Source organism: Motacilla alba, unplaced genomic scaffold (assembly GCF_015832195.1).
Source record: "Motacilla alba alba isolate MOTALB_02 unplaced genomic scaffold, Motacilla_alba_V1.0_pri HiC_scaffold_35, whole genome shotgun sequence".
Lineage (NCBI taxonomy): Eukaryota > Metazoa > Chordata > Aves > Passeriformes > Motacillidae > Motacilla > Motacilla alba.
The window spans coordinates 956,830-977,895 of NW_024037447.1; the positions used below are offsets into that span (position 1 = coordinate 956,830).

Genomic DNA, 21,066 nt, shown 5'->3' on the forward strand with positions numbered 1-21,066 from the left:
AAAATAGGGGAGGAAATCCGAAAAAATTGGGAGAAATTCCCAGGAAATTGGGAAAAAATCTCCAAAATTGGGAGAAATTCCCAAAACTTGGGGAAAATTCCCCAAAATTGGGAGAAATTCTCCAAAATTTGGGATAAAATCCCCAAAAATTGGGGGGAAATCCCCAAAATTCGGGAGGGTTTTTCTCCGAATTGGGAGAAATCCCAAAATTTGGGAGAAATCCCCAAAAAATTGGGGAAAAATCCCCCAAAATTTGGGAGAAATCGGCCCAAAATTGGGGGGAATGGGCGGGGCCTGGGGGGCGGGGCCAGAGCGCAGCTCCTGATTGGCTGCGGGGAGAGGGGCGGGAACCTGCGCGGACCAGTATGGACCAGTACGGACCAGTATGGACCAGTATGGACCAGTATGGACCAGTATGGACCAGTACGGACCAGTACGGACCAGTATGGACCAGTATGGACCAGTATGGACCAGCATGGACCAGTATGGACCAGTACGGACCAGTATGGACCAGTATAAACCAGTATGGACCAGTATAAACCAGTATGGACCAGTATGGACCAGTATGGACCAGTATGGACCAGTATAAACCAGTTCAGACCAGTACGGACCAGTATAAACCAGTATGGACCAGTATAAACCAGTATGGACCAGTATGGACCAGTATGGACCAGTGTAAACCAGTATAAACCAGTATAAACCAGTATGGACCAGTATGGACCAGTATGGACCAGTATGGACCAGTGTGGGCCAGTATGGACCAGTATGGACCAGTATGGACCAGTATAAACCAGTATAAACCAGTATAGACCAGTATGGACCAGTATGGACCAGTGTAAACCAGTATAAACCAGTATAAACCAGTATGGACCAGTATGGACCATCACAGTCCCCCCCAGTTCCCCCCAGTTCCCCCCAGTCCGTCCCAGTTCAATCCCAGTTTGGCTCCAGTCCCAAACTGGGAGTTACTGGGAGGGGCTGTGCTGAGTCAGCAGCTCCGGGGCCGGGACTGGGAACCTCCCAGTATAAACCAGTTCAGACCAGTTCAAACCAGTTCAGCCCCCAGAGCCCTCCCAGTTCATCCCAGTCCATCCCAGTAACCCCCCCAAACCCCTCCCAGTTTATCCCAGTTCAAACCAGTAACACCCAAACCCCTCCCAGTTCAAGCCAGTTCAAACCAGTAACTCCCCAGTCCCTCCCAGTAACCCCCAAACCCCTCCCAGTTCATCCCAGTTCAGCCCAGTTCATCCCAGTCCCTCCCAGTTCATCCCAGTAACCCCCCCAGACCCCTCCCAGTTCATCCCAGTTCAAACCAGTAACTCCCAAACCCCTCCCAGTTCATCCCAGTTCCCTCCCAGTCCTTCCCAGTTCATCCCAGTAACCCCCCCAGAGCCCTCCCAGTTTATCCCAGTTCAAACCAGTAACACCCAAACCCCTCCCAGTTCAACCCAGTCCCTCCCAGTTCAAACCAGTTCAAACCAGTAACTCCCAGTTCAAACCAGTAACTCCCAGTTCATCCCAGTTCATCCCAGTAACCCCCCAAGAGCCCTCCCAGTTCATCCCAGTTCAAACCAGTAACACCCAAGCCCCTCCCAGTTCAACCCAGTCCCTCCCAGTAACCCCCAAACCCCTCCCAGTCCCTCCCAGTTGAAACCAGTAACTCCCCAGTCCCTCCCAGTCCCTCCCAGTTCATCCCAGTTCATCCCAGTTCATCCCAGTTCATCCCAGTTCATTCCAGTAACCCCCCCAGAGCCCTCCCAGTTCATCCCAGTTCAACCCAGTCCCTCCCAGTTGAAACCAGTAACTCCCCAGTCCCTCCCAGTGCCCCCAGTGCTCTCCCAGTCCCTTCCAGTTTATCCCAGTAACCCCCAAACCCCTCCCAGTTCATCCCAGTTCATCCCAGTTACCCCCAGACCCGTCCCAGTTCATCCCAGTAACCCCGACAGAGCCCTCCCAGTTCCCTCCCAGTTCAAACCAGTAACACCCAGTTCATCCCAGTTCCCTCCCAGTTCATCCCAGTAACCCCCAGACCCCTCCCAGTCCCTCCCAGTTCAAACCAGTCCCTCCCAGTTCATCCCAGTTCCCTCCCAGTTCATCCCAGTAACCCCCCCAGACCCCTCCCAGTTCATCCCAGTTCAAACCAGTAACACCCAAACCCCTCCCAGTTCATCCCAGTCCCTCCCAGTTCAAACCAGTTCAAACCAGTAACTCCCAGAGCTCCCAGTGCCCTCCCAGTCCCTCCCAGTTCATCCCAGTAACCCCCAAACCCCTCCCAGTTCCCTCCCAGTGCTCCCAGTCCCTCCCAGTTCATCCCAGTTCAAACCAGTAACACCCAAACCCCTCCCAGTTCAACCCAGTCCCTCCCAGTTCAAACCAGTTCAAACCAGTAACCCCCAAACCCCTCCCAGTTCAAACCAGTTCATCCCAGTTCCCTCCCAGTCCCTCCCAGTAACCACCAGTAACCGCCCAGTCCCTTCCCAGTGCCCCCAATTAATTAATGCCATCAATGAACCCAATAAATTACCTCCAGCATTAATTAAATGAATTAATTACCCTAATTAACACTCATTAATTATCCCCATTAACCCCGCTAATTAACCCCCTTTATTTCACCTCCATTAATTAACCTCCATTAACAAACTTCCATTAACCCCCATTAACCCAGCCATTAATTAACCTCCACTAATTAGCCCCCTTTATTAACCTAATCAACCCCTATTAATTAACCCCCATTAATTAACTCTGTGGTAATTTACCCTATCATTAATTAACCCTATTAATTAAAGTGCCAATTAATCCACTCCCATTAATTAATAACCCCAATTAACTAACCAAACCACAGTAATTAATTAAACACCCATAATTAATTAAATCCGTAGTTAATTGATCAAATCAATTAGCCTCAATTAACACCCCTAATGAGCTACCCCCACTAATTGCACAAACCCAATTAATTAATAACCCCCACTAATTATCCTTTGTGCTCATTAGCACACCCAGGTCTGTACTAGCCCCTTAAGATAATTAATTAATTAGACCTAATTAATTGCCACGCACTAATAGCCATTAATTAATTACGCGTTAATTAATAACTCCACTAATCGCCCCAGCCCCTTTCATTACCCCATTAACCACCCCCAAGCCATTAATTAAGCCCTAATTAATCAATTAACGACGCTAATTAATCAATTTTCCTTTATTTAACAAAACCCCCCCCGGCCCCTCCCCCACCCCAAACCCCGGAGCCACTTCCGGGTTAGGCCACGCCCACTCCCGTGGTGGGCCACGCCCACTTGGGGATTGCACCGAGAACTTCCGGGTTAGGCCACGCCCCCGCTGCTGGCGCCCCCTGGCGGGCCGGAGGTGCGATGACGTCATTTCTCCTTCGGAGGGGGCCTGGGGGGGGGAGAGGGACGGTGAGAACCAGAACGGACCAGTAAAAACCAGTATAAACCAGTATGGACCAGTTAGAGACCAGTAAAAACCAGTACAAACCAGCATGGACCAGTATAAACCAGTATGGACCAGAACGGACCAGTAAAAACTAGTACAAACCAGTATGGACCAGTTAGAGACCAGTATAAACCAGTACGGACCAGTACAGACCAGTATAAACCGGTATGGACCAGAACGGACCAGTAAAAACCAGTAAAAACCAGTATGGACCAGTTTGAGACCAGTATGGACCAGTATAAACCAGTATGGACCAGTATAGACCAGTAAAAACCAGTATGGACCAGTATGGACCGGTATGGACCAGAACAGACCAGTATAAACCAGTATAAACCAGTGTAGACCAGTATGGACCAGTATGGACTGGTATGGACTGGTATGGACCAGTATGGACCGGTATGGACCAGAACAGACCAGTATAAACCAGTATAAACCAGTACGAACTGGTATGGACCAGTATAAACCAGTACGGACCAGTCCCTCCCAGTATAAACCAGTCCCTCCCAGTCCTCTTTTTACCCCCAAAATCCCCGTTTTTCACCCGAAAATCTCCATTCTTGTGCCTAAAGCTCCTGGTTTTGTCCCTCCCAGTATGAACCAGTATAACCCAGTCCCTCCCAGTATAACCCAGTCTCTCCCAGTATAACCAGACCCCTTTTTACCCCCAAAATCCCCATTTTTACCCCCAAAATCCCCATTTCTACCCATAAAATCCCCATTTTTCACCCTAAAACCGCCATTTTTGTGCCTAAAGCTCCCTTTTTTTTCCTCCCAGTCCCTCCCAGTATAGACCAGTATAAACCAGTCCCTCCCAGTATAACCCAGTCTCTTCCAGTATAACCCAGTTCACTTTTTACCCCCAAAATCCCCATTTTTACCCATAAAATCCCCATTTTTCACCCTAAAACCGCCATTTTTGTGCCTAAAGCTCCCTTTTTTTTCCTCCCAGTCCCTCCCAGTATAAACCAGTTCCTCCCAGTATGAACCAGTATAACCCAGTCCCCTTTTTACTGCCCAAAATCCCCATTTTTACCCCCAAAATCCCCATTTTTCACCCTAAAACCGCCATTTTTGTGCCTAAAGCTCCCATTTTTTCCCCTCCCAGTCCCTCCCAGTATAAACCAGTACAACCCAGTCCCTCCCAGTATAACCCAGTCCCCTTTTTACCCCCAAAATCCCCATTTCTACCCATAAAATCCCCATTTTTCACCCTAAAATCTCCATTCTTGTGCCTAAAGCTGCTGGTTTTGTCCCTCCCAGTATAACCCAGTCCCTCCCAGTATAACCCAGTCCCTCCCAGTATAACCCAGTATGAACCAGTATAACCCAGTCCCTCCCAGTCCCCTTTTTACCCCCAAAATTCCCAGTTTTACCCCCCAAAATCCCCATTTTTCACCCTAAAATCTCCATTCTTGTGCCTAAAGCGGCTGTTTTTTTCCCTCCCAGTATAAACCAGTCTGTCCCAGTTCCTCCCAGTATAAACCAGTATAACCCAGTCCCTCCCAGTATAACCCAGTCTCTTCCAGTATAATCCAGTTCACTTTTTACCCCCAAAATCCCCATTTCTACCCATAAAATCCCCATTTTTCACCCTAAAACCGCCATTTTTGTGCCTAAAGCTCCCATTTTTTTCCTCCCAGTCCCTCCCAGTATAGACCAGTATAAACCAGTCCCTCCCAGTATAACCCAGTCCCCTTTTTACCCCCAAAATCCCCATTTTTACCCCCAAAATCCCCATTTTTCACCCCAAAATCTCCATTCTTGTGCCTAGAGCTGCTGGTTTTGTCCCTCCCAGTATAACCCAGTCCCTCCCAGTATAACCCAGTATGAACCAGTATAACGCAGTCCCTCCCAGTCCCCTTTTTACCCCCAAAATTCCCAGTTTTACCCCCAAAAATCCCCATTTTTCACCCTAAAATCTCCATTCTTGTGCCTAAAGCGGCTGGTTTTTTCCCTCCCAGTATAAACCAGTCTGTCCCAGTTCCTCCCAGTATAAACCAGTCCCTCCCAGTATAACCCAGTCTCTCCCAGTATAACCCAGTTCACTTTTTACCCCCAAAATCCCCATTTCTACCCATAAAATCCCCATTTTTCACCCTAAAACCGCCATTTTTGTGCCTAAAGCTCCCTTTTTTTTCCTCCCAGTCCCTCCCAGTATAAACCAGTTCCTCCCAGTATAAACCAGTATAAACCAGTCCCCTTTTTACTGCCCAAAATCCCCATTTTTACCCCCAAAATCCCCATTTTCCACCCCAAAATCTCCATTCTTGTGCCTAGAGCTCCCATTTTTCCCCTCCCAGTCCCTCCCAGTATAAACCAGTATAACCCAGTCCCTCCCAGTATAACCCAGTCCCCTTTTTACCCCCAAAATCCCCATTTTTACCCCCAAAATTCCCGTTTTTCACCCTAAAATCTCCATTCTTGTGCCTAAAGCTCCCATTTTTTCCCCTCCCAGTCCCTCCCAGTATAAACCAGTATAAACCAGTCCCTCCCAGTATAACCCAGTCCCATTTTTACCCCCAAAATTCCCGTTTTTCACCCTAAAATCTCCATTTTTGTGCCTAAAGCTCCCATTTTTTCCCCTCCCAGTCCCTCCCAGTATAAACCAGTCCCTCCCAATTCCCTTTTTACCCCCAAAATCCCCATTTCTACCCCCAAAATCCCCATTTGTACCCCCAAAATCCCCATTTCTACCCCCAAAATCCCCATTTTTCACCCTAAAATCTCCATTTTTGTGCCTAGAGCTCCCATTTTTTTTCCTCCCAGTCCCTCCCAGTATAAACCAGTATAAACCAGTCACCGGTAGACGCCGACCACCACGGCGTGGTCCCTCTCGTAGGGCTCCAGGGTCAGCTGCTCCTGCGGCTTCATCCTCTCGGCCGTCATCTTCTTCACCTCGCCCGCGAACACGGCCTCGGCCGGCGCCGTCGAGTCGATGCAGTTCGCCTGCCGAGCGGATGGAGCCGGTTAGAGCCCGTTAGAGCCGGCTGGATCCCGGACAGAGCCGGTTAGAACCGGTTAGAGCCGCCTGGATCCCGGATAGAGCCGGTTAGAACCGGTTAGAGCCGCCTGGAGCCGCCTGGATCCCGGACAGAACCGGTTAGAGCCCGTTAGAGCCGGCTGGATCCCGGATAGAGCCGGTTAGAACCGGTTAGAGCCGCCTGGAGCCGGCTGGATCCCGGTTTGAACCGGTTAGAACCGGCTGGAGCCGGCTGGATCCCGGACAGAACCGGTTAGAACCGGCTGGATCCCGGTTAGAACCGGTTAGAGCCGGTTAGAGCCGGCTGGATCCCAGTTGGAACCAGTTAGAGCCGGCTGGATCCCGGTTAGAACCGGTTAGAGCCACCTTGAGGTGGCTGGATCCCGGATAGAACCGGTTAGAACCGGCTGGATCCCGGTTAGAACCGGTTAGAGCCAGTTAGAGCCGGCTGGATCTCGGTTTGAACCGGTTAGAGCCGGCTGGATCCCGGTTAGAGCCGGTTAGAGCCGGCTGGATCCCGGTTAGAACCGGTTAGAGCCGGCTGGATCCCGGATAGAGCCGGTTAGAACCGGTTAGAGCCGCCTGGAGCCGGCTGGATCCCGGTTTGAACCGGTTAGAGCTGGCTGGATCCCGGTTAGAACCGGTTAGAGCCGGTTAGAGCCGGCTGGATCCCAGTTGGAACCGGTTAGAGCCGGCTGGATCCCGGTTAGAACCGGTTAGAGCCAGTTAGAGCCGGCTGGATCTCGGTTTGAACCGGTTAGAGCCGGCTGGATCCCGGTTAGAACCGGTTAGAGCCGGCTGGATCCCGGTTAGAACCGGTTAGAGCTGGCTGGATCCCGGATAGAGCCGGTTAGAACCGGTTAGAGCCGCCTGGAGCCGGCTGGATCCCGGTTTGAACCGGTTAGAGCCGGCTGGATCCCGGTTAGAACCGGTTAGAGCCGGTTAGAGCCGGCTGGATCCCAGTTGGAACCGGTTAGAGCCGGCTGGATCCCGGTTAGAACCGGTTAGAGCCGGTTAGAGCCACCTTGAGGTGGCTGGATCCCGGTTTGAACCGGTTAGAACCGGCTGGATCCCGGTTAGAACCGGTTAGAGCCGGTTAGAGCCGCCTTGAGCCGGCTGGATCCCGGTTTGAACCGGTTAGAACCGGCTGGATCCCGGTTAGAACCGGTTAGAGCCGGTTAGAGCCGGCTGGATCCCGGATAGAACCGGTTAGAGCCGCTTTGAGCCGGCTGGATCCCGGTTAGAACCGGTTAGAGCCGCTTTGAGCCGGCTGGATCCCGGTTAGAACCGGTTAGAGCCGGTTAGAGCCGGCTGGATCCCAGTTAGAACCAGTTAGAGCCAGTTAGAGCCGGTTAGAACCGCTTTGAGCCGGCTGGATCCCGGATAGAACCGGTTAGAGCCAGTTAGAATCGCTTTGAGCCGGCTGGATCCCAGTTAGAACCGGTTAGAACCGGTTAGAATTGCTTTGAGCCGGCTGGATCCCAGTTAGAACCGGTTAGAGCTGGTTAGAACCGGTTAGAATTGCTTTGAGCTGGCTAGATCCCAGTTAGAACCGGTTAGAGCCGCCTTGAGCTGGCTAGATCCCAGTTAGATCTGGTTAGAGCCGGTTAGAACTGGTTAGAGCTGGCTAGATCCCAGTTAGAACCGGTTAGAGCCGCTTTGAGCCGGCTGGATCCCAGTTAGAACCAGTAAGAACCAGTTTGAGCCAGTTAGAACCGGTTAGAGCTGGCTAGATCCCAGTGAGAACCGGTTAGAGCCAGTTAGAACCGGTTAGAACCACTTTGAGCCAGTTAGATCCCAGTTAGAACCAGTTAGAGACGCTTTGAGCCGGCTGGATCCCAGTTAGAAGCGGTTAGAGCCAGTTAGAACCCCTTTGAGCCGGTTAGATCCCAGTTAGAACTGGTTTGAGCCAGTTTGAGCCAGTTACAACTGGTTTGAGCCAGTTAGATGCCAGTTAGAACCGGTTAGAGCTGGTTAGAACCGCTTTGAGCCGGTTAGATCCCAGTTAGAACTGGTTAGAGCCAATTTGAGCCAGTTAGAACCGGTTTGAGCCAGTTAGATGCCAGTTAGAACCGGTTAGAACCAGTTAGAACTAGTCAGATCCCAGTCAGAACCAGTTAGATCCCAGTCAGAACCAGTTAGATCCCAGTCAGAACCAGTTCAACCCAGTTCAAACCAGTTCAACCCAGTTCAAACCAGTGGAACTCCAGTTAAAAACCACCTCAAACCAGTAAAAACCAGTAAAAACCAGTAAAAACCAGTTCAACCCCAGATCCAGACCGGTTCCAGCCACCCGGTGCCCTGTACTGCCCCGTGCCGGTTTATACTGGTTCAAACTGGTTTATACTGGTCTGCACTGGTCCAAACTGGTCTGTACTGATCTGAACTGGTCTCTAACTGATTTATACTGGTCTCTAACTGGTCTCTAACTGGTTTATACTGGTTTGAGCTGGTTTGTACCTTGATGCAGATGAGGAAGTGCCCCCCGCAGCGCAGGAAGTGATGGTCAGTACTGGTCTGAACTGGTCTGAACTGGTCTGTGCTGGTTTCTAACTGGTTTATACTGGTCTCTAACTGGTCTCTAGCTGGTTTGTACCTTGATGGAGATGAGGAAGTGCCCCCCGCAGCGCAGGAAGTGATGGTTGGTACTGGTCTGAACTGGTCTGCACTGGTCTGAACTGGTCTCTAACTGGTCTCTAACTGGTTTATACTGGTCTCTAACTGGTTTATACTGGTTTCTAACTGGTTTATACTGGTCTGAGCTGGTTTGTACCTTGATGGAGATGAGGAAGTGCCCCCCGCAGCGCAGGAAGTGATGGTTGGTACTGGTCTGAACTGGTCTGTGCTGGTCTCTAACTGGTCTCTAACTGGTCTCTAACTGGTTTATACTGGTTTATACTGGTTTGAGCTGGTTTGTACCTTGATGGAGATGAGGAAGTGCCCCCCGCAGCGCAGGAAGTGATGGTCGGTACTGGTCTGCACTGGTCTGAACTGGTCCCTAACTGGTCTCTAACTGGTTTATACTGGTCTCTAACTGGTCTCTAACTGGTTTATACTGGTCTGAGCTGGTTTGTACCTTGATGGAGATGAGGAAGTGCCCCCCGCAGCGCAGGAAGTGATGCGCGTTCAGCGCCACGATGCGCGTCTGGTCCGGCTGCGCCACGTCCGCGAAGATCACGTCCACCATGCCTGGGGGGGGGCAAAAACCGGGATTAGCCCGGGATTAGCCCGGGATTAACCCAGATTATCCCGGAATTCTGGACAGAAATCCCAAACTTCCCACAAAACTGGCACTGACCAATGAGCAAGTTGTATTGGTGCTAGTCCCGCCCCCCCGTGTCAGCACTGACCAATGAGCACGCGGCACTGTGCTAGCCCCGCCCCTGAAGTTGCACTGACCAATGAGCATGCAGCATTGTGCTAGCCCCGCCCCCCGTGTCTGCACTGACCAATGAGCACGTGGCACTGTGTTACAGCACTGACCAATGAGCATGCGGCACTGTTTTAGCCCCGCCCCCCTGTCAGCAATGACCAATGAGCATGCGGTACCGTGCTAGCCCCGCCCCCGTGTCGTCACTGACCAATGAGCACGCGGTACCGTGTCAGCACCGACCAATGAGCATACGGCACTATGCTAGCCCCGCCCCTGTGTCATCACTGACCAATGAGCATGCGGTACTTGTGCGGCTGTAAGCCCCGCCCCTGTGTCAGTACTGACCAATGAGCATGGGGCATTGCGCTAGCCCCGCCCCCCGTGTCTGCAGTGACCAATGAGCATGTGGCACTGTGCTAGCCCCGCCCCCCGTGTCAATACTGACCAATGAGCATGCGGCACTGTTTTAGCCCTGCCCCCTGCAGTTGCACTGACCAATGAGCATGAGGTACCGTGTCTGTACTGACCAACGAGCACGCGGTACCGTGCTAGCCCCGCCCCCCGGGTCGGTACTGACCAATGAGCATGTGGTACTGCGCTAGCCCCGCCCCCCGTGTCGGTACTGACCAATGAGAATGCGGTACTGTGCTAGCCCCACCCCCTGCCCCTGTCTGCACTGACCAATGAGCATGTGGTACTTGTGTGGCTGTAAGCCCCGCCCCCGTGTCAGCACTGACCAATGAGCGTGCGGCACCGTGTCAGCACTGACCAATGAGCATGCGGAACCGTGTCGGTACTGACCAATGAGCATGCGGTACCGTGCTACCCCTGCCCCCGGTGTCGGTACTGACCAATGAGCATGCGGCCCCGTGTCGGTACTGACCAATGAGCATGCGGTACCGTGCTAGCCCCGCCCCCCGGTGTCGGTACTGACCAATGAGCATGCGGTACCGTGCTAGCCCTGCCCCCGGTGTCGGCACTGACCAATGAGCATGCGGCACCGTGTCGGTACTGACCAATGAGCACGCGGTACCGTGCTAGCCCCGCCCCCGGTGTCGGTAGTGACCAATGAGCATGCAGCACCGTGTCTGCACTGACCAATGAGCATGCGGCCCCGTGTCGGTACTGACCAATGAGCATGCGGTACTTGTGTGGCTGTAAGCCCCGCCCCCGGTGTCGGTACTGACCAATGAGCACGCGGTACCGTGCTAGCCCCGCCCCCGGTGTCGGTACTGACCAATGACCATGCGGCACCGTGTGGGTACTGACCAATGAGCATGCGGTACTTGTGTGGCTGTAAGCCCCGCCCCCGGTGTCGGTACTGACCAATGAGCACGCGGTACCGTGCTAGCCCCGCCCCCGTGTGGGCACTGACCAATGAGCATGCAGTACTTGTGTGGCTGTAAGCCCCGCCCCCGTGTCAGCACTGACCAATGAGAATGCGGTACTGCGCTAGCCCCGCCCCCCGTGTCGGTACTGACCAATGAGCACGCGGCCCCGTGTCGGTACTGACCAATGAGCACGCGGCCCCGTGTCGGTACTGACCAATGAGCACGCGGCCCCGTGTCGGTACTGACCAATGAGCACGCGGCACCGTGTCGGTACTGACCAATGAACAGGCAGTACTGCGCTAGCCCCGCCCCCCGTGTCGGTACTGACCAATAAGCAGGCAGTACTGCGCTAGCCCCGCCCCCTGCAGTGTCGGTACTGACCAATGAGCACGCGGTACCGTACTAGCCCCGCCCCCCGTGTCTGCACTGACCAATGAGCATGCGGTACCGTGCTAGCCCCGCCCCCCGTGTCTGCACTGACCAATGAGCATGCGGTACCGTGTCTGCACTGACCAATGAGCATGCGGTACCGTGTCTGCACTGACCAATGAGCATGCGGCACCGTGTCTGCACTGGCCAATGACCATGTGGCACCGTGTGGGTACTGACCAATGAGCATGCGGCACTGTGCTAGCCCCGCCCCTGTTTCAGCACTGACCAATGAGCATGCGGTACTTGTGTGGCTGTAAGCCCCGCCCCCGTGTCTGCACTGACCAATAAGCACGCGGCCCCGTGCGGGCACTGACCAATGAGCATGCGGTACTTGTGGGGGTGCCGCGCGTCCTCGATGACCGGCACCACGTTGGTTCTCTTCTTGGCCACGTTGAGCAGGTCCCGGCCCGAGCGGTGCGAGAACTCCACCGCGTACACCACGCCCTCCTGACGGCGACGCCGGGGACACCGGGGTCACCCGAGGGTCACCAGGGTCACCCGAGGGTCACCAGGGGTCACCCAAGGGTCACCAGGGTCACCCAGGGTCACCCAAGGGTCACCAGGGGTCACCAATGGTCACCCAAGGGTCACCAAGGGTCACCCGAGGTCACCAAGGTTAACCAGGGGTCACCAGGGTCACCAAGGGTCACTGGGGTCACCAGGGGTCACCCAAGGGTCACCCAGGGGTCACCCAAGGGTCAATAGGGTTACCCAAGGGTCACCCAAGGGCCACCAGGGTCACCCAGGGGTCACCAGGAGTCACCAATGGACACCCAAGGGTCACCCAAGGGTCACCAGGGTCACCCAAGATCACCCAAGGTCACCAGGAGTCACCAATGGACACCCAAGGGTCACCAGGGGTCACCCAAGGGCCACCAGGGTCACCAAGGGTCACTGGGGGTCACCAAGGGTCACCAGGGTCACCCAAAATCACCTGAGGTCACCAGGGGTCACCAATGGACACCCAAGGGTCACCAGGGGTCACCCGAGGCCACCCAAGGGTCACCAGGGGTCACCAATTATCACCCGAGGTCACCGGGGGTCATCACCGGCCACCAAGGGTCACCAAAGGTCACCCGAGGTCACCACCGGCCACTGTGCCCAGGTGTGTGTTACTGTACCCAGGTGTGCCCAGGTGTGTGTTACCATGCCCAGGTGTGCCCAGGTGTGCCCAGGTGTGTATTACTGTGCCCAGGTGTGCCCAGGTGTGCATCACCTGTGTCCAGGTGTGCCCAGGTGTGCATCACCTGTACCCAGGTGTGCCCAGGTGTGCGTTACCTGTGCCCAGGTGCGTGTTACTGTGCCCAGATGTGTGTTACTGTGCCCAGGTGTGCCCAGGTGTGTGCCCAGGTGTGCCCAGGTGTGTGTTACTGTGCCCAGATGTGTGTTACTGTGCCCAGGTGCGTGTTACTGTGCCCAGGTGGGCCCAGGTGCGTGTTACTGTGCCCAGGTGTGCGTTACCTGTACCCAGGTGTGTGTTACCATGCCCAGGTGTGCGTTACCTGTACCCAGGTGCGTGTTACCAGTGCCCAGGTGTGCCCAGGTGTGTGCCCAGGTGTGCCCAGGTGTGTGTTACTGTGCCCAGGTGTGCCCAGGTGTGTGTTACTGTACCCAGATGTGTGTTACCTGTGCCCAGGTGTACCTAGGTGTATCCAGGTGTGCCCAGCTGTGCTCAGGTGTGTGTCACCCGTGCCCAGGTGTGTGTTACCTGTGCCCAGGTGTGTGTTACCATGCCCAGGTGTGCCCAAGTGTGCCCAGGTGTGTGTCACCCGTGCCCAGGTGCGTCACGCGTCCCTCACCTGCCCCACGATGTCGGAGACGTGGCTGACGGTGGTGCCCGAGGCGGCGCCCAGGTAGAGCACCTTGGCGCCCGGCCGGATGTGGATGCGGTCGATGCCGCCCAGGATGGCGGCGGCCAGCTTGGAGCGGAACGGGTTCCAGGCGCGGTACTCCACCGAGGCCTCGCCCTCCTGCACCAGGACAGACCAGTATGGACCAGTATGAACCAGTACAGACCAGTATGGACCAGTATAAACCAGTACAGACTGCTATAAACCCCTATGGACCCCTATAAACCACTATAAACCAGTATAACCCAGCTTGGAGCGGAACGGGTTCCAGGCGCGGTACTCCACCGAGGCCTCGCCCTCCTAAACCGGGACAGACCAGTATGAACCAGTGTAAACCAGTATGGACCAGTATGAACCAGTACAGACTGCTATAAACCACTATAAACCCCTATAAACCAGTATGAACCAGTATAACCCAGCTTGGAGCGGAACGGGTTCCAGGCGCGGTACTCCACCGAGGCCTCGCCCTCCTAGACCGGGACAAACCAGTATGGACCAGTATGAACCAGTACAGACCAGTACGGACTGCTATAAACCACTATAAACCCCTATAAACCAGTATAAACCAGTATAACCCAGCTTGGAGCGGAACGGGTTCCAGGCGCGCTACTCCACCGAGGCCTCGCCCTCCTGCACCAGGACAAACCAGTATGGACCAGTATGAACCAGTACAGACCAGTACGGACTGCTATAAACCACTATAAACCACTATAAACCCCTATAAACCAGTATGAACCAGTATAAACCAGTACAGACTGCTATAAACCACTATAAACCAGTATGAACCACCATAACCCAGCTTGGAGCGGAACGGGTTCCAGGCGCGGTACTCCACCGAGGCCTCGCCCTCCTAGACCAGGAAAAACCAGTATGGACCAGTATGAACCAGTATGAACCAGTACAGACCAGTACGGACTGCTATAAACCACTATAAACCCCTATAAACCACTATAAACCAGTATGAACCACCATAACCCAGCTTGGAGCGGAACGGGTTCCAGGCGCGCTACTCCACCGAGGCCTCGCCCTCCTAGACCAGGACAAACCAGTATGAACCAGTATGAACCGGTACAAACCAGTATAAACCAGTATGGACCAGTACAGACTGCTATAAACCAGTATAAACCAGTATGAACCAGCTTGGAGCGGAACAGGTTCCAGGTGCGCTACTCCAACGAGGCCTCGCCCTCCTAAACCAGCACAGACCAGTATAAACCAGTACGGACCATTATGAACCAGTTTAGACCAGTGCAGACCAGTATGGACTGGTATAAACCAGCAAAAACCAGTATGGTCCAGTATGCTTCAATATAAACCAATATGGAGCAGCATGGACCAGTACGGACCAGTATGAATCAGTACGGACCAGTATGGACCAGTATAAACCAGTACAGACCGCTATGGACCCATATGGACCAGTATAAACTGATACAGACCGCTATAAACCAGTATGAACCAGTATAAATCAATGTGGGCCAGTACTGCCCAGTATGAACCAGTCCCGTTCCCAGTACAAACCAGTGCTCCCAGTACAAACCAGTACAAACCAGTACTCCCAGTATAAACCAGTCCCCCCAGCCCCCCCAGTCCCGTTCCCAGTACAAACCAGTCCTGTTTCCAGTCGCTCCCAGTACAAACCAGACCCCCCCAGTCCCGTTCCCAGTACAAACCAGTGCTCCCAGTCCCCCCCCAGAATAAACCAGTCCCGTTCCCAGTGCTCCCAGTACAATCCAGCCCCGTTCCCAGTGCTCCCAGTATAATCCAGTCCCGTTCCCAGTGCTCCCAGTATAATCCAGCCCCGTTCCCAGTGCTCCCAGTATAATCCAGCCCCGTTCCCAGTGCTTCCAGTACAAACCAGTCCCGTTCCCAGTGCTCCCAGTCCCGTTCCCAGTGCTCCCAGTGCCCCCAGTCCCGTTCCCAGTGCTTCCAGTACAAACCAGTCCCGTTCCCAGTGCTCCCAGTCCCATTCCCAGTGCTTCCAGTACAAACCAGCCCCATTCCCAGTGCTTCCAGTACAAACCAGTCCCATTCCCAGTGCTCCCAGTACAAACCAGCCCCATTCCCAGTGCTTCCAGTACAAACCAGTCCCGTTCCCAGTGCTCCCAGTATAAACCAGTCCCGTTCCCAGTGCTCCCAGTGCCCCCAGTCCCGTTCCCAGTGCTCCCAGTATAATCCAGCCCCGTTCCCAGTGCTCCCAGTATAAACCAGTCCCGTTCCCAGTGCTCCCAGTACAAACCAGTCCCGCTCCCAGTGCTCCCAGTATAAACCAGTGCTCCCAGTACAAACCAGTACCTCGACGCTGATGCGCTTCTCGCCGTACACCGACTCCCCCGGCACCAGGTTCCGCGTCACCAGCGCGTCCTCACGGCCACGGCAGATGAACACACCTGGGACAGGTGAGACACAGGTGAGACAGGTGGGGCACAGGTGAGACACCTGAGACACACCTGAGATACCTAACGTACACCTGAGACACACCTGGGGCAGGTGAGACACCTGAGATACACCTGAGATACACCTGAGACACACCTGAGATACACCTGAGATACACCTGAGACACACCTGAGATACCTAACGTACACCTGAGATACACCTGAGATACACCTGAGATACCTAACGTACACCTGAGATACACCTGGGGCAGGTGAGACACCTGAGACACACCTGAGATACCTAACGTACACCTGAGATACACCTGGGGCAGGTGAGACACCTGAGACACACCTGAGACACACCTGAGATACGTAACGTACACCTGAGACACACCTGGGGCAGGTGAGACACCTGAGACACACCTGAGATACCTAACGTACACCTGAGACACACCTGAGATACAGCTGAGATACCTAATGTACACCTGAGATACACCTGGGGCACACCTGGGGCACACCTGAGACACACCTGAGATACGTAACGTACACCTGAGATACACCTGGGGCAGGTGAGGCACCTGAGACACACCTGAGATACGTAACGTACACCTGAGACACACCTGAGATACAGCTGAGATACCTAACGTACACCTGAGATACACCTGGGGCAGGTGAGACACCTGAGACACACCTGAGATACCTAACGTACACCTGAGATACACCTGAGATACAGCTGAGATACCTAATGTACACCTGAGACACACCTGGGGCAGGTGAGACACCTGAGACACACCTGAGATACCTAACGTACACCTGAGATACACCTGGGGCAGGTGAGACACCTGAGACACACCTGAGATACCTAACGTACACCTGAGACACACCTGGGGCAGGTGAGACACCTGAGACACACCTGAGATACCTAACGTACACCTGAGACACACCTGGCACAGGTGAGACAAGTGAGATACATCTGGGATATACCTGGGGGACACCTGGGACACACCTGAGACACCAAGGTGGGACCTGAGGCACACCTGACACAGCTGGGGGACACCTGAGGAACACACCTGGGATACACCTGACACAGGTGGAGCACACCTGGGGGACACACCTGGGATACACCTGAGGTACACCTGACACACCTGGGGCACACCTGAGACACACCTGAGGTACACCTGACACACCTGGGGCACACCTGAGACACACCTGAGGTACACCTGACACACCTGGGGCACACCTGAGACACACCTGAGGTACACCTGACACACCTGGGGCACACCTGAGACACACCTGAGGTACACCTGACACACCTGGGGCACACCTGAGACACACCTGAGGTACACCTGACACACCTGGGGCACACCTCACACCCCTGGGGCACACCTGGGCAACTCAGCTGCTCCACAGCTCCATCCCCAGTCCCTCCCAGTATAAACCAGTACCCCCTGTTCCCCTCCCAGTATCCCCAGTTACCCTCCCAGTCCCTCCCAGTATCCCCAGTTCCCCTCCCACTATCCCCAGTATCCCCAGTTCCCCTCCCAGTCCCTCCCAGTCCCTCCCAGTATCCCCAGTTCCCCTCCCAGTCCCTCCCAGTATCCCCAGTTCCCCTCCCAGTCCCTCCCAGTATCCCCAGTTCCCCTCCCAGTCCCTCCCAGTCCCTCCCAGTATCCCCAGTCCCTCCCAGTATCCCCAGTTACCCTCCCAGTCCCTCCCAGTCCCTCCCAGTCTCCCCAGTTCCCCTCCCAGTCCCTCCCAGTCCCTCCCAGTCCCTCCCAGTATCCCCAGTATCCCCAGTTCCCCTCCCAGTCCCTCCCAGTATCCCCAGTTCCCCTCCCAGTCCCTCCCAGTATCCCCAGTTACCCTCCCAGTATCCCCAGTTCCCCTCCCAGTCCCTCCCAGTATCCCCAGTATCCCCAGTTACCCTCATGCCGGTGCGGCTCCACCGTCACTTTTTTCCCGCCTTTGAAGCCGCCGCGGGCCCCGCCCCTGGCCCCGCCCCCTCGGCCTCGGCCCCGCCCCCGGGGGCCGCCTCTGGCTCCGCCCCCGCCTCTGGCTCCGCCTCCTCCTCGGGGCACGCCCCCTCCGCGGGCCACGCCCCCTCCGCGGGGCGTGAAACCGGAACCTGTGGCGGGGGAACTGGGTTATACTGGGATATACTGGGAGGGACTGGGATGGACTGGGATGGACACTGGGTTATACTGGGATGGACGGGGATGGACACTGGGAGGGACTGGGATGGAACTGGGTTATACTGGGAGGGACTGGGAGGGACTGGGAGGGACTGGGATGGACTGGGATGGAACTGGGTTATACTGGGAGGGACTGGGAGGGACTGGGAGAGACACTGGGATGGACACTGGGTTATACTGGGAGGGACTGGGATGGACACTGGGTTATACTGGGCTGGACTGGGATTGAACTGGGAGGGACACTGGGTTATACTGGGAGGGACTGGGAGGGACTGGGATGGAACTGGGAAGGACACTGGGTTATACTGGGATGGACTGGGTTATACTGGGAGGGACTGGGAGGGACTGGGTTATACTGGGAGGGACTGGGATGGACTGGGAGGGACTGGGATGGACTGGGATGGAACTGGGTTATACTGGGAGGGACTGGGAGGGACTGGGAGAGACACTGGGATGGACACTGGGTTATACTGGGAGGGACTGGGATGGACACTGGGTTATACTGGGCTGGACTGGGATTGAACTGGGAGGGACACTGGGTTATACTGGGAGGGACTGGGAGGGACTGGGATGGAACTGGGAAGGACACTGGGTTATACTGGGATGGACTGGGTTATACTGGGAGGGACTGGGATGGACTGGGAGAAACTGGGATGGTACTAGGATAGACTAGGATGGAACTGGGATGGACTGGGTTATACTGGGATGCACTGGGTTATACTGGGATGCACTGGGTTATACTGGGTTATACTGGGATGGACTGGGTTATACTGGGATGCACTGGGTTATACTGGGTTATACTGGGATGGACTGGGTTATACTGGGATGCACTGGGTTATACTGGGATGCACTGGGTTATACTGGGATGCACTGGGTTATACTGGGTTATACTGGGATGGACTGGGTTATACTGGGATGAACTGGGTTATACTGGGTTATACTGGGATGGACTGGGTTATACTGGGATGCACTGGGTTATACTGGGTTATACTGGGATGGACTGGGTTATACTGGGATGCACTGGGAGGGCACTGGGGCTGCCAGCGCGGGCAGCCCCGGGGTTACTGGTCCATACTGGTTTATACTGGGACTCACCTCTGCCTCGGAAGCCGCCACCGCGTCCTCCCCGGGGGCTGAAACCTGCGGGGAACTGGTCAGACTGGGATATACTGGGAGGGACTGGGATGGAACTGGGAGGGACTGGGAGGGAACTGGGAGGGACTGGGATATACTGGGATGGACTGGGAGGGAACTGGGAGGGACTGGGATATACTGGGAGGGACTGGGAGGGAACTGGGATGGACTGGGAGGGAACTGGGAGGGTCTGGGATGGACTGGGAGGGAACTGGGATGGACTGGGATGGACTGGGATGGACTGGGAGCAGCCCTGGAGGCTCCCAGTGCTCCCAGTTTGGCTCCAACGCCTCCCCCAGTCCCTCCCAGTATAACCCAGTTACCCCAGTCCCATCCCAGTTACCCCAGTCCCATCCCAGTTTGTCCCAGTTACCCCAAAATCCTCTCCCAGTCCCTCCCAGTATCCCCAGTTCACCCCTGGCTCCATCCCAGTATGGCCCAGTTCCCCCTCCCCAGTATATCCCAGTTCCCACCAAACCCCTCCCAGTCCATCCCAGTTCGGCCCAGTTACCTCCAGTATATCCCAGTTCCCTCCCCCAGTCTCTCCCAGTCCCTCCCAGTATAAACCAGTCCCCCCCAGTTTATCCCAGTTACCCCCAAATCCCTTCCCAGTCCCTCCCAGTATAACCCAGTTCCCTCCCAGTCCATCCCAGTCCTCCCCCGTCCCTCCCAGTCCCCCCCAGTCCATCCCAGTTACCCCCAAATCCCCTCCCAGTCCCCCCAGTCCCTCCCAGTATAACCCAGTTCCCTCCCCAGTCCATCCCAGTCCAATCCCAGTCCCTCCCAGTATAAACCAGTTCCCTGTCCCAGTCCCCCCCGTCCCCCCCAGTTCCCTCCCAGTCCCTCCCAGTATAACCCAGTCCCCCCAGTTCCCTCCCCAGTCCCCCCCAGTTTATCCCAGTCCCCCCCAAATCCCCTCCCAGTATAAACCAGTTCCCCCCAGTTTATCCCAGTTACCCCCAATTCCCCCCCCAGTCCCCCGCAGTTCCCTCCCAGTATAAACCAGTTCCCTGTCCCAGCCCCCCCAGTCCCCCCCAGTCCCTCCCAGTATAAACCAGTTTCCCCAGTCCCCCCAGTATAAACCAGTCCCCCCCAGTCCCTCCCAGTATAACCCAGTCCCCCCAGTTCCCTGTCCCAGTCCCCCCAGTTCCCTCCCAGTCCCTCCCAGTATAACCCAGTTCCCCCCAGTTCCCTCCCAGTCCCCCCCAGTCCCCCCAGTTCCCTGTCCCAGTCCCCCCAGTCCCTCCCAGTATAAACCAGTTCCCCCAGTTCCCTCCCAATCCCCCCCCAGTTCCCCCCCAGTCCCTCCCAGTATAAACCAGTCCCCCCCAGTTTATCCCAGTAACCCCCAAATCCCCCCCCAGTCCCTCCCAGTCCCTCCCAGTATAAACCAGTCCCCCCAGTTCCCTCCCAATCCCCCCCCAGTCCCCCCCAGTCCCTCCCAGTATAAACCAGTCCCCCCAGTTCCCTCCCAGTCCCCCCCCAGTCCCCCCCAGTCCCTCCCAGTATAAACCAGTCCCCCCAGTTCCCTCCCAGTCCCCCCCCAGTCCCCCCCAGTCCCTCCCAGTATAAACCAGTCCCCCCAGTTCCCTCCCAGTTCCCCCCCCAGTCCCCCCAGTCCCTCCCAGTATAAACCAGTCCCCCCAGTTCCCTCCCAATCCCCCCCCAGTCCCTCCCAGTCCCTCCCAGTATAAACCAGTCCCCCCAGTTCCCTCCCAATCCCCCCCCAGTCCCTCCCAGTCCCTCCCAGTATAAACCAGTCCCCCCAGTTTCCTGTCCCAGTCCCCCCAGTCCCTCCCAGTATAAACCAGTCCCCCCAGTTCCCTGTCCCAGTCCCCCCCAGTCCCTCCCAGTATAAACCAGTCCCCCCAGTTCCCACCCGGCCTCATCGCGCCGCTCTCTCCACGCGGGGCTCGCGCGCCTCTGCCGGAACCGGAAATGACGCCAAA

At 55.5% G+C, this 21,066-nt stretch overlaps 1 protein-coding gene across 1 annotated transcript; it reads right to left on the reverse strand.

Annotated features, from left to right (window-relative positions):
• Nucleotides 1-3,223: 3,223 nt before the first annotated feature.
• Nucleotides 3,224-21,006, reverse strand: FBL (fibrillarin). The gene is made up of 9 exons (XM_038126500.1): nt 20,997-21,006; nt 19,079-19,192; nt 17,716-17,916; nt 15,712-15,806; nt 13,369-13,539; nt 11,884-12,016; nt 9,510-9,622; nt 6,254-6,399; nt 3,224-3,396 (listed from the first exon to the last, which is right to left on the reverse strand). Exons 1-9 carry the CDS (start codon nt 21,004-21,006, stop codon nt 3,375-3,377), a joined length of 1,005 nt encoding a protein of 334 aa, XP_037982428.1. The 3' UTR covers nt 3,224-3,374.
• Between the last annotated feature and the right edge of the window lie 60 nt (nt 21,007-21,066).

Coding starts and splice junctions, on each gene's coding strand:
- FBL (XM_038126500.1), bottom strand. Junction 17,917..19,078: donor TGGCGGCTTCCGAGGCAGAG/GTGAGTCCCAGT, acceptor CCCCCGCCACAG/GTTCCGGTTTCACGCCCCGC. Junction 13,540..15,711: donor AGAAGCGCATCAGCGTCGAG/GTACTGGTTTGT, acceptor GTCCTGGTGCAG/GAGGGCGAGGCCTCGGTGGA.